Below are 13,521 nucleotides of genomic sequence, written 5' to 3'. Positions count from 1 at the left end.
GTTTGTCGGTTCACGTTCCTGTAAACTGGTGTTTTTGAGTGTCCCTGAGTTTATTGTCAATTAAAGTTACTGTTCCAAGTTCTCCTTCGCCTTCGTGAGTTTTATCTACACCACGTTTGTATCAAGCATGTCACCTTCACTATAAAAAAAATGTGTTGTTAAAACTTAAAAGCACTGCCTTAAAATGTTAAGTTTAGTCAACTTGAAACGTGAAGTTGTACTAAGTGACAACTTGGATATTTGGGCTGACTAAATTTAACATTTCAAGGCAGCATGAACACTTACTTTTTTAAGTTGAAATATTTTTTTAACAGTGTTCTTGACAGTGAATGTTGAGTGGCAAAATGCTATAATGCAAAAATCAGCTCAAGAGAACCTCAGAAATCTGGAAAAATCCAGAACACAGAGAGGTGTTAAATAAATAAGGTGAAGAGGGCACATACCTCCCCTGTCCCTGATGGCCAGATTATTGCCCTTCTTCAACACAATGTCCAGTTGATACATTCCTGGCTTTGAAGGGGGATGAAGTTCTTCATTACTTGCTTCCACAATATCGATGCCCTACAGGAGGAGAGGAGAACAGTAAGGTGGTCAGACAGGTACACACTGCACCGGGATCTCAAGCACACACTTCAGGGAATCTATATTCCCAGTTTAATGTTTAATGTTATGAAGGCTTAGAACATGAAGTGTTGGTACATCAGCTTCTCCCACCAATGTACTGTTAAGTAAACTTCTGCTCAAGAGAACAGAAACAGCTCTGCTTCAAGGCTCCTTCTCTTAACTGTAATATCCAGCAGCAGACAGAAGAAAGGACGTTTGCATTTCACTTTCCCCTCACAGTTACATAATCATTCAGCCTCTACTATCAGAAAATCCAGACCTCACAACCTTGAGATGTTCAAAAGGCCCACAGTCCTTGCTTGCCTTCCCTTCCGGGAAACTTCAAGCTGTGAAGGCCTGGAAATGTTAATCCTCTGCTTATTTTGTCGTTAGAAGACTATTTAACAGTTACCCTGCCACTGAGCAGGTCATCAAACCTTGACAACGTATCGAAGAGAAACATTAAAACCTGATTATACTGCAACAGAAGATGGAATGTTAATTTCCAGATAACTAGGGCTAACCATTAGCGGCTCTTTGATTTACAATGTTTTTCTGCTTATTAAAAATAGAACTAGTTTGTTACTCAGCAAGAACTTCTTATCTGAAGCTCCTTTAGAGTTTACAGTATACCAATGTGAGAGCCTCTGGCTCTATTCATCTTTACTACAGTATTATCCTGCACTATCAGCAACATTCTGTATGAAAACTGCACCTTTATATTAAAAGAACAATTACTCTGCAAACCCGCATTAAAGTACTGTCACCAGTTTCTTGTAATAAGAAATATGCTGCAGGGTAACTGTGCGGTGCATGCTAATAATCTTTATGACACTCAAGGAGATATTAGTCCACAGTAGTAAATTCTGCTTTGTAACTGCTATGAGGGAGTTTGTGGTGACTTGACAGTAATCATAAAGCATCTACACCCATACACACTTGTGATCCAAACACCAATATACACACACAATAGGAAACTGTCACGTAGGCCTACTGCTCCGAGACGTGGGTGAAAATCCAAAAGCAGCTTTTATTGGGACAATCCATAATCGTAATAACAAGCAATAACAACAGAGTCCAAGACACAGGTAAACAGGGAAATCCATGGAGATTTCCTAAGGCACGTTTATAAAAGCTACTTAAATGTCTTAATTGAAGTAAAGCCTAATCCTGGAAACCAGGGCAAAATGTTGCAGTTTGAGTGCTGCAAAAGGGGAACGTACTAAATATTAAAGGAGTAGTTCACTTCAGAATTATAATTTCCTGATATGAATGTAGCTTCAAAGGGCGCGACAAGATCCCAGTCGATGAATAAGGGTCTTATCTAGTGAAACGATTGGTCATTTTCTAAAAAATATAAAAATGTATATACTTTTTAACCACAAATGTTTGTTTTGCGCTGTGATGCGCCACGTATTACATAATCACGTTGGAATGGTCAAGTGTGGAAGTAGGTGGAAGTACCGTGGTAGGGCGGTACCTCCTTTTCTCCTCCAACTTCAAAATCATCTGACATCGTTGTTTTACCTTTTTTTTGAGAAGGGCATTTGACTTTGCACGTTTGCTTTGTAAACACTTGATCTGTACTTTTGCCTATGTCATGCATGACCTTTCCAACGTGATTACGTAATACGTGTCGCATTGCAGAGCAGCACAAGACAAACATCTGTGGTTAAAAAGTATATACATAAAAAAAAATCTGGAATTTGGACCTTCAACCCATTGTACCCCATTGAAGTCCACTATATGGAGAAAAATCGAATATGGAATATTTTCCTCAAAAACCTTAATTTCTTTTCGACTGAAAAAAGAAAGACAGGAACATCTTGGATGACATGGGGGTGAGTAAATTGTCCGAAAAAATTCTGAAGTGAACAACTCCTTTAAGACTTTTTTTAAACTTTTTTAAAGTTATGGGGTTATGGAATAATATTATTTGTAATGAAAAAAACATTTTTTCACAGAAAGTAAACTGCACAGTCTCCTGTGAGGGTTAGGTTTAGGGACAGGGTCAGTGTAAGGGGATAGAAAATACGGTTTGTACGGTATAAAAACCATTACGCCTATGGAATGTCCTCACATTTCACAAAAACAAACGTGTGTGTGTGTGTGTGTGTGTGTGTGTGTGTGTGTGTGTGTGTGTGTGTGTGTGTGTGTGTGTGTGTGTGTGTGTGTGTGTGTGTGTGTGTGTGTGTGTGTGTGTGTGTGTGTGTGTGTGTGTGTGTGTTTCTATCCTGGTGGGGACTTGAACCTGAACCTGAATGCGCACTGACTCATGGGGACTCAAATTTAGGTCCTCATGAGGAAACAAGCTTATAAATCATACAGGGGTAGGGTTAGTGTAAGGGGATATAATATACAGTTTGTACAGTATAAAAACCATTACATCTCAGGAGAGTCCCCACAAAGATAATGAACCAGAAAGTGTCAGATATTCACCAGATCCTACAACATATTTCACTTGAATCAGTGCAGAAACAAACACATTCATCTCCACACTGCCACGAGAAGTTTATTTTCATCTCTTTTTTTTTATACAGACTAAGAGTTCATCTTGAATAAAACAGCACCCTGACACTACTGTCACTCAATAAACATTGTCTATTATGCAGTCTCAAAGAATGACAAGAGGTTTGGAATGTAATTGTGCCCTTAGGTACTTGTTATTGTTGTGTTTGAGAATTTAATTTCCGTTTTAGTTTGCTCATTATAACAGATTTTGTGGTCTATAGCCAAAGCTGGCTTTAGGAGCATTAGGGATATGAACCGAACAGGGTATCATTAAAAGTTTCACATCAGAAAGTTTCAATCATATTTTTTGAGTCACACTCTATTATTAAGCATTCGACAATGTCAGCCGGCCTCAAAAATATTTTTTGATTATTTATGTAATGTTATAAAGGAGGACATACCTGGATGATATAGTAAATGAGTCAAGTATTATCTATTGCAAATGAACATGTGGGCTTACAACAGTTTCTGATTCACAGTCACATCATGTTAATATACTGTATAATGACACTGAAACAATATTCTGAAATGTTTCAGAAATGTTCACAATATAGTGCAAAAATCGAATTAAGAATATTTCAAAACAGACTGATCTCTGAGGGCTGAATTTAACCTGTGTTTCAGAAAATTTGATTTTTTTATTTATTTTTCAAATCACACAATATAAGGGGCTGTTTTCAAAATCGCCCCTTATACCCTCATTCACAATTCCCTACATTACTCCACTGATATAGTTCACTTCAAGGAGTAAATAAAAAGTGAATTTCGGACACTGAGTGCGCCGGAAGGGCTGCCGCTTTTGCATAGTTTGTTCTTGCTGTTTTATAATCATTTGAAACTCAGCAAATTGGCAGCTCCAGGAAAATGGATGTATGGATGATTCAGCTGCGGGCGCCATCTTCTGGTCAGACAAGGCAATTAATTCGGCTTGTGACTCTCAGTGCATTATGGGTATTCTCTAGCCGTTGAGCATACATCGGTTGTACGCACGTTATTGCAGTGCATTGTGGGATTGAATGAATGTACTCGATAATGTCCACTATGGTTTCAGACACCACTACATATGGCTGTCCCCTCAAATAGTGCCCTATTTAAAGGTCCCATGGCATGAAATTGTCATTTTATGAGGTATTTCAACATTAATATGAGTTCCCCTAGCCTGAATATTGTCCCCAAGTGGATAGAAATGTTGATCGGTGTAAAACCGAGTTCTGGCTGTCTTTCTCTAGCCTGGCTCCGCCCTCCTTCGTACTTCCGCTCAATTTTCATTTTCCTTCAGTACTACGTCTGTAGCCTGGCTCCGCCCTCCTTCGTACTTCCGCTCAATGTCTGGTAAAACCAGGCTAGTCTTTCTCTGCCTTTGAGAAAATGACAGGCCAGATGAGCCAATCCTGAAGTCTCCTGGTTTGATGTCCAAGCAGGAACGGTTACCTCCCTTTCCTCCGCCCAGAGAATCTGGCACGCCCATGCAAACGCTCGAGAGATCATTCCTTGTGAACGAGTGAATGCTGGCAGTTTCTCAGTGTTTGGATGTACAAATGAAAACAGAAGTCTTTTTTCAGTTCCTTCTGATCTGTGATCAGTGATTTCTTATGTGTAGCTAATTATTTATTATTCGTGCACACACTGCGGCTTCTCTCTCTCCCGACCAGTGATGCCAGTAACGCGTTACTCTAATTTGACTACTTTTTCCAGTAACGAGTAATCTAACACGTTACTATTTCCAAACCAGTAATCAGATTAAAGTAACTTATCCAAGTCACTGTGAGTTACTATTTTTGTCATTTTCCTTAGTAAAAATATATATTTTTTTTGCTTTCTTGTTTAGTCTCAGCAGGGGTTTTCCGGCATAGAGAATTATGAGGCGGTCGCCTCCGTCTGTCGACAAAACTCAAGACAGGCAGACACTTGCTCAGATTAGGCATGTCGTGATAATTAAATAATCATCAGAATTTCAGAAATATATATTGTCACATTATCCTTCAGCAATCATTATTAGTATATTATGATTTGCTAGTAGCCTACAAAGTCATCTAAAGCCATTCCATAGCTGAATGTCTTTCCTCCGCTGTAGCTGTCATTCTCCGTTCAGCATTCAAACTGCGCGTTGCGCTCGGTTCCAGTCAGCTGCACGGTAAAGCTCACTCCAATATGATATATTACCGTTATAATACTTGATATGTAGATAAAATAATTGATCTTCCTGGAGTTTATCTAGCGGTTTCTGAAAGATGTTGTGCTCGCTACCCAGGGGACAACACAATGACTATTAATTAGCATCACACGCACAATAACCGGAATTTAAAACTGTGAAGAAACAAATAATCAGTGAATGTTTGGACCGATATAGGCTACATAGTAGACTAGGATTTGTGGGCTCAACGCTCATCTTCTCTTTATGCCGTGAACTTTTCAATGTGCACTCGCGCTGCACTGCACACACTGATTCCATGTTGCTTTAAGCGCATCATTCTGCACCCGGGATGCGCATAAGCGCTTTGTTGCCGCTCTGTTTTGAAGCGTTTCATATATTTTCATAGTTTTGTGCACTTAAAGATTATTAAAAAATATATTGTTCTCACGTATCGATCATATATTTGTTGTCCCTTTACAGAGCTGCACATTACGTTTACAATAAAATATAAATCTTGTAATTTTATATTATTTGTGTAGGCCCATATAATTATTTACATTCATATATAAATATAAATTAAAAATTAAATATAAATTGTTTTTCATAAATGTATTTAATAAGAACACAAAGTAATTTGTACCTTTTCATTAACATGTTTAGATTTTATAAAATTAGTGAAAAGATTTTTTTTTTGAGATACAGTTTCAGGAGATACATTGTTGACGTTACTGTTAAAAATGCACTTTCCAATAAAGTGTTGGCAAAAACGGTTGTCATTTTTATGTTGAGGCTGCAGAGGTGTTGTCGGCAACTGATGAATGTAACTAATAAAGTAACTTGTAATCTAACTTAGTTACTTTTAAAATCAAGTAATCTGTAAAGTAACTTAGTTACTTTTAAAATCAAGTAATCTGTAAAGTAACTAAGTTACTTTTTCAAAGTAACTGTGGCAACACTGCTCCAGACAGAACGGTGTTTTCGTGTTTTCTATCTTGTGAGTCAGTGTTTTTGTACGTCCTCGTCGCGTCTATCTGTTCTTAAATGTGCATACAGTCTGGAGTTTCTGCTTAACATCGGCAGAGCCACATCTTTAGAGATAAACCTCACGCACGCCGAAGCTCGGCCTTCAACATCCCCGACCCCCAGTACTGCATCTGGCCCACAGCGGAGGCACCAAACGCGGCGTGAGATTAAGCAGAAGGGGGGTAAACATGAGGGTATCCGGCTAGGCTAGCCAGCTTTCCCCACAATAAACTGGATTACATTCGATTACTGCTGTTGTGTCTTTGTTTGCGCTGTGTAAGTTACTCAATGCGCGTCACTGACGCTTTTCATATGATTGGAACATATCTAGAAATAATGCTTTAATCAAACTTACTAACTCGTTCATCTCGCTGTAATGGTACATTGCATGTGTTACAAAGTTGGTAGAATAATGATGAAGACGGACTCGGCGTGACTGGGACTCGTGTTTATTCAGAACTCTCAGATACAAACACAATAAACTCGCGCTGACAGACAGCGCTATCACAACTCAGTAGTTACTATAAATAACTTTGTTAGCAATCGCTTCATCTCCGTGATGTCCGGTTCGCGAACGAATCATTCTTTTGAATCGGTTCTTTTTAGTGAACCGAACCAGTTCACCAAATCGGACTGAATCTTTCTAAACGGTTCGCGTCTCGAGTCAGTGATCCATAATTTACTAAAGTTACTAACTTTCTGACATGAGTGACAGCCCCTCCGACTAGAAATAAACTAATAACCTGAAGTATATTCTAGTAACTACAACAGTTCACCCTGAACTGAGACATGCTGAGAGAACTGATGAGAAGTGAACTCTGGCAGACTCGTGCCTGCTCGTGCCTCGTTAAACCACGCCCCCTCCGCTCATTTAAAATGCAAAGATGTCAGCCAATCACAACAGTGGGCGTTTTTACTGAAGTCTCACAGCAGACACGCCTCTTGAAACAGGGCAGTCAGCCACAGGGCAAACAGCAGTATAGACAAAATGCCTTTTATTTCTAAATTATGACATTTTATGATGTAAAAATCATACTAACAATATAAGTACACCTCAGGAAACACTATAAAATAATAGAAAAATGCCATGCCATGGGACCTTTAAGGGTAAAGAGGGTGATTTCAGACAAACTTTTGGCCCTAGCTGTTAATAAACAAAACTTTTTGTAACGGGTGATTCCATGGCTTTTAGCGTGCTCCATATCAACCTTTCTCGCTCGTTGTGACAACTAACCTGGCACTCCCACATAATACACGCATCAAAGTAGCCGGAGCTTTCTCTATTTACAGATTTGACGAGACACGAATGGGGGTCCCATCAAGTCTAAAATATAAACATTTAAAAGGTTCACCAAAAAACTCTCATCGCTTCATAAAATTAAGGTTGAGCCACTGTAGTCACATGGATTATTTAAAAAATGTTTGTATACCTTTCTTGCCCTTGAAAGTGGTAATAACGTTAAATAAAGTTCTCGGATTTCATCAAAAATATCTTAATTTGTGTTCCGAAGATGATCGGAGGTCTTACAGATCTCATGTTGTTGTGAGGGTGAGTAATTAATGACAGAATTTTTATTTTTGGGTGAACTAACCCTTTATCAGGCTTACCATATCGGAGCACGACGATATGGATTGATGATGCATTTTGACTCATTACTTAAATTTAGTTAATTTTGAACAAAAAATAGTTACATAGTTTAATTTACATACATCGTATTCTTATATAAATAATTTGAGCAGAAACATGTATTTCCAGGCTTAAATACAATTTTTAATCCTAGATCATAGTCCTTTAGTAGATGTGTTTGGCAGTTTAATAGGCACTGTGGCATATACATTTTTGCTTATCATATCATTTAGTCCACTTATTCCTAAGGTCAGTCTTCATTATTAGCTGACACACCTGTGGGTTTCTGCTGAGAGCATCGTTTAATAGAGACACTCAGTTTGGCTGATACAACTGTCCTTATCCGTCACACCTCTGTGCTGCATCTCTCTGAATGACTCCTTTTTTATCCAACCGCCTCAAACTACATTCATACGTTTTAGACATATTTATCTCCCCTCTGTAGACTCTGTCCGAAATACATTAACATATTGCTCTGCCCTAAATGCAAACATCAGGTGACGCACACAGCTGTCCATTTGTAAGAGCTAATGAGCATATTTTTCTTATTTCAGAGTAACCTGACTTGACAATAACCCAAAATCATCTGAAACGATGTTTATGAAATATAGTGAGGCTATAAAACCAAACTTTATCACGATTTACTTCTAAACTATTGTTGCCGTTTGAGAGGCAGTACATTAATTATGATGCATCTATTGTTTGTTATGTGACATAAAACACATTACTCACCCAAGTCAATAATTGGTAAGAGCAGCTGCAAAACCAAACATTTGCTAAATATGACAATCCATAAAGATTAATAAAAGCTTCTTCTCTTACCTTTCTCTTATGTTTCTCCAGGGTCAAAAAGTATTTAGCGGAACTGATCAGAGCTTTGCATAATAAGCGTCTCTCATGAATAAGAGATGACGGGTGATGAAGTTTCAGCCCCTGGAGTCTTACATACAGTAAAGAGCTTATAATGACCGGGATATAGGATTTTCCACTCCACAGGTAGGCTACATGGGCATAATTTCACTGGACAGATGGCCCGGGTAAGACAGGGGTCAGAACAGCACACAGTATTTGAGAATTACACTCTGTATGTGGGTCATTGACAAATAAAGCTTCAAAAAAGGGTGTTTTTAAAAAATCTTTTCAAAACTGATGTAAGGCATATTTTTGAGTCATGAACAAGTTTCAGTTAAATAACATTTCAAAGTGTTTATTTTGTCTACTGTTTTTATGTCAGGTGGTACAACAAAATAGTTGTATGTATATATACTGTATAGTTGTACCACCTGACATGGAAAGTGTTCCAACCCATACTTGAAATGAGCAGTTTTTACCAGTATTTGAGAGAGATCTACAAACCTGTTTATCACGTTGTTTTTACCTTGTCAATTCATAATAAAAGACCCATGTGTGCAGTTATGCCATTCTGACATTTGAAAATATACAAAGTTTTTCAATTATCTCAACAGCTTTAAAACTTTGTTTACATCAAAAGTTTCAAACCTAAAATGAAGCCATAATATTTGTATTTTTTTTCAAGTTTTTATTATTAAGACACCATTTTAAATAGTTTTCTTAGTCTGTTCATTTGTTCGGACAATTGCACCAACTGATATTTTGGGGGTTTAAGATAACAAAACATAAAATAATATGTATTATTTAAATGTACTAAAAATGAATTCAAACTTTTACAGAATAAAGTGATGTATGTCATGAATTTATCTAATTATTTTAAAAGGAAATGTAACAAGCAGTCCAATAAAGACAAGACAAACCAATGAGAACATGACACATAAGACAAGGAAGCACAAGACATGGGGCACGTTCAAAGCTCAAACCGGTGCGCAACGTTTTGCTACGGTTTCCGGTTGAACGTCATGTTTCCTGGAAACGGTGTGTAACGGTGTGCAACGGGTTTGAGATGTGTCTTTTCTCGTTTGGTGGGTGTGTCAAATATGTCAGTCCAATCAGCAGCAGCATGTATATAAACCACGCGGTATTAAAGAGACAGCTCGCACAATGTGTCCAAGTAAAGATGTTTACAAATGTGTCCGCCTGCAGCTCAGTATACACAACAATTGGAGATATTAGAAGGCATGATTGTCGTAAAAAAAAAAATTATACAGAATATATATCAACATGATGTATTTAGCTTCATTGCAAGGTAAATTTCATATGGTAATTAAGTGCTTTACATAAAAATGAGAAAGAAAATACAAGCTATTAAAAAAGTAAGAACTAGAAATAAAATGATTTAAATTAGAATTGATTACCAGGAGATAAAAAAGTTAAATGGGATTGGAATGTTGTGATTTATTCTGGACAGCAAGGGCAGTGATTGCATGTATTTTGCAGTATTAAACACGTGTTTATATCGATTTCATCAGGCTCCGAAAATTCCTCAAAAAGAACACAAAGAATGGCCTTCTCGGCTGCCATAGTTACAACTCTTGCGTCATCAGAACAGGGTGTTCAACACAGCACCGTTTCCGTTTAAAAAAACGTTTTGTCTGGGCTGAATGCAGCCCTGATCACATGAGGGCAAGGAAGTCACATGACAGGAACATAAAATATGGCTAAGGCAAACTACAAAATAAAAGACACGAAAACAAACAAAACCTAAACCCAAAGTTACAGGAAATAATGCACTTAGACACTAAAAATATGCACGTCATATCTCTGACATATGTATAACTGTGGTAATCTGTGGTAATCTATAAACATATATGTTTTAATGTCTTAATAATAGGTTATGGGTTTTTTTTCAGTATTTAGAGAAATATAAGAAGCATTTATTCTGAATATCAGGGAACACAAACAAACAAATTAATGAGTTAATGAACAAAATAATTTATGAACATTCCCTGTGATTAATAAATGTTGTACAAGTTCAGTTTAACTATTATCTCCACTGATGTCAACGCTTTCCAATCTTATACACAATTTATTGTGCAAACAGAAAAATCAAGCCCAACTCAAATTTAGTTAGACATGCCTAGATGAAAAAAGTAAATAATTTAACAAAACTATTATTATGTTTTACTTTTCTCTCAAAACTAATGACTATTTGTTGATCTAATCCACTTGTCAACAGCTATGTTTCCATCCACCTATATATTTTAATGTAAATTTTGGGATATTGCATAAAAAAAGGTTGGAAGGAAATGCCAAGATGCGCATAAAAAAGGTTTGCACTCAATTAGGGCAGAAATGCTTTTATCCGATAAGAAATCATGTGCATAAACTATGTTGGCAAAACATTTACTGAATAAATCCCTCGATACGCAACAAAAAAACTAAAGTGACTTTGCCTAAACAGATGTGATTGGATAACTGGACTAACCAGCTGACCAATTTCATTGCACAGCATCTTAAATGCTGGTTTGGTCATTCTGAAATGCCTGAGCGAAAGTCTGTCATCAAAATGGTTGGGTATCATTACCCCCCAGAATTGTCTCACACGATTGTGTTCCCAAACACAATGTATCCGCCTCCGAATGTAAGATAACATGACAGCGTTTATTGCATTTCACTTATGCGCTCTCAGGCGCAAGTCATTTGATATATGAAAAAAAGATCAACAGTGGATTCCTTTAGTTCAGATATTTTTGCTTATTTACAGGAATTGATAATTTTGTTATCGTGAACACTTTATACGCAAATGTTTTATGCGATATTTCAATTTTGCGCACAAGTTAAAATCGTAACTTTAGATGGAAATATAGCTAGTGTAATTTCTTCACTCTCCTCTAAGAATAAAGGTAAAAAGCCTTAAAAATGATAAAACAAACGGCACTTAGACATGCTCCATCTATAGAAAAGAGTCACTAACCAAGAACATCCAAAGTGAGATTATATGACCTCTACATGCCTGAGCCGACTATCTGTTCTGTTTATATGAGACTGCCAGCTCAGTTTACAAAATGTCTTTGTAATGGTTCTCTCAAAACCATGTTTCAATGGTTAACCAGTAAAAGTTTAATGACTGATGATTGATGTGAAATATATCACATCATATATCACATGGAGGTATTTTCCATTGCATGGCGGGTGATCACAGTGTTAGACACATACATTGGATGAAATAATAAATGGGCTCTTATTTGGCTACACAGGATAGATTTGTTTATTTCCACACACTGCAGGTGGCAGGAGATAAATTGCATTTGCATTTTTTTTAAGGTTAGCCAGGAGAGGTTCTGATGTAGGTCACACTAATGGAGGTGTACAGAGACCTGGAATTAATATAAAGGGATAGTTCTGTCATTATTTATTATTCTAAACCTGTATGATTTTATTTCCTCCATATACAATAAGGAAAAGCCTATATTCAGTGAAAATTAGTGGTTGCCACAGCTGTTAAGCTCCAAAAAGGATAAAATGTGCTGTATTCCAAAGTTTACCAAAGCCATACAATAACTTTGTGTGAACAGACCTCAAAATAAGACGTTATTTACTGATAATCAATAAAGCTCTCAAATCTGATTAACATTCTTAATTCAAATTTAGCACATCAAGCGTCACTGGTTCTCATGTGTCCCGCTACAGATCATGACATGGCAAATCTCTATATCCAATGTCATATCCAATGACTGCAAGTTGTATGGAACGTTTTCATGGCACTTTTCTATAGTTTTTTATGTTTTACTCAACCCTGATCATCCTTCATTTTCATATGTAAAAAAGCAACATAACCATCATAATAAAAATCTCCTTATATGTTGCATGGAAGAAAGAAAATCACTACATAAAGATGAGTAAATGAAGCCTGAATGTTAGTTACCCCTTTACTCTGTGACACTATTCACACTAAAGTCTCAATAATGCCTTTATATAAAGTTTATGTTATAAAAATAATAAAAGCAACAACGTAGATCTAGCAGTACACTTTCCCTTTCCACTGCCCTTACGAAACAAAAATATATTGCAGTATATTGGAAAATGTCATGTAATACATTAGGCGATATATACCAATATATGGGATTTAATATTTATATTTTCCAATATATTGCAATATATTGAAAGCGGCAATCATTTGTATATTTTGCAATATACTGCAATATGTTACATATATTGTATATATGTACCATCAATATATTAACAATATATTATAATATATTTCAAGTACTATATTGGTAAATATATTTTCCTTTCGTAAGGGTGTGTAGGGAACAATCAATAACCGCATTACATATCAAACAGTGGACATGTCTGGACTGTCTCCAATAGTGTTTCTATAATTCCATTTGACTACCATGATTGATAAATGTGACATAAATATAATCAACATCTCTATTAGAGTGAGAGGAGGCCAACTGGCTAAGAGCTTTGGATAACAACAAATGTGTTGTGGGCCATTACAGTAATATGAAGTTGCCATAGACTAAAAAACTGATAGATTTGTTTTATGATAGGAAGAAACAAAGATGCCAATACAATGGTACTTTGATATATGCCACAGTGAATCATTACCATATTCATATATCATGGTATTCACGCATTACTCCAAGGTATAGCACAATACCATAATATTAAGGTACACTCTTAGAAAAATATGTTCAATGGGGTTCTATACAGAACTTCTTGATTCAATTTTAATCTTCATTTTACACTTTTCTACTGATAA

General features: G+C 36.6%; 1 protein-coding gene across 11 annotated transcripts in view; it reads right to left on the bottom strand.

The window, feature by feature from the left end:
- Positions 1–13,521, bottom strand: part of mctp1a (multiple C2 domains, transmembrane 1a) — a 254,225-nt gene that overhangs the window by 119,963 nt on the left and 120,741 nt on the right. For all 11 annotated transcript variants that reach the window (XM_079814163.1, XM_079814162.1, XM_079814159.1 and 8 more), the window contains exon 2: positions 444–561. In XM_079814163.1, the coding sequence (XP_079670289.1) occupies positions 444–561 (118 nt within the window). The remainder of the gene's footprint in view (positions 1–443; positions 562–13,521) is intronic.

This window comes from Gobio gobio (genome assembly GCF_949357685.1).
Source record: "Gobio gobio genome assembly, chromosome: 4".
Taxonomy (NCBI): domain Eukaryota; kingdom Metazoa; phylum Chordata; class Actinopteri; order Cypriniformes; family Gobionidae; genus Gobio; species Gobio gobio.
Note: the sequence above shows the minus strand (reverse complement) of the source record. Positions and strands in the feature narration are given on the sequence as shown.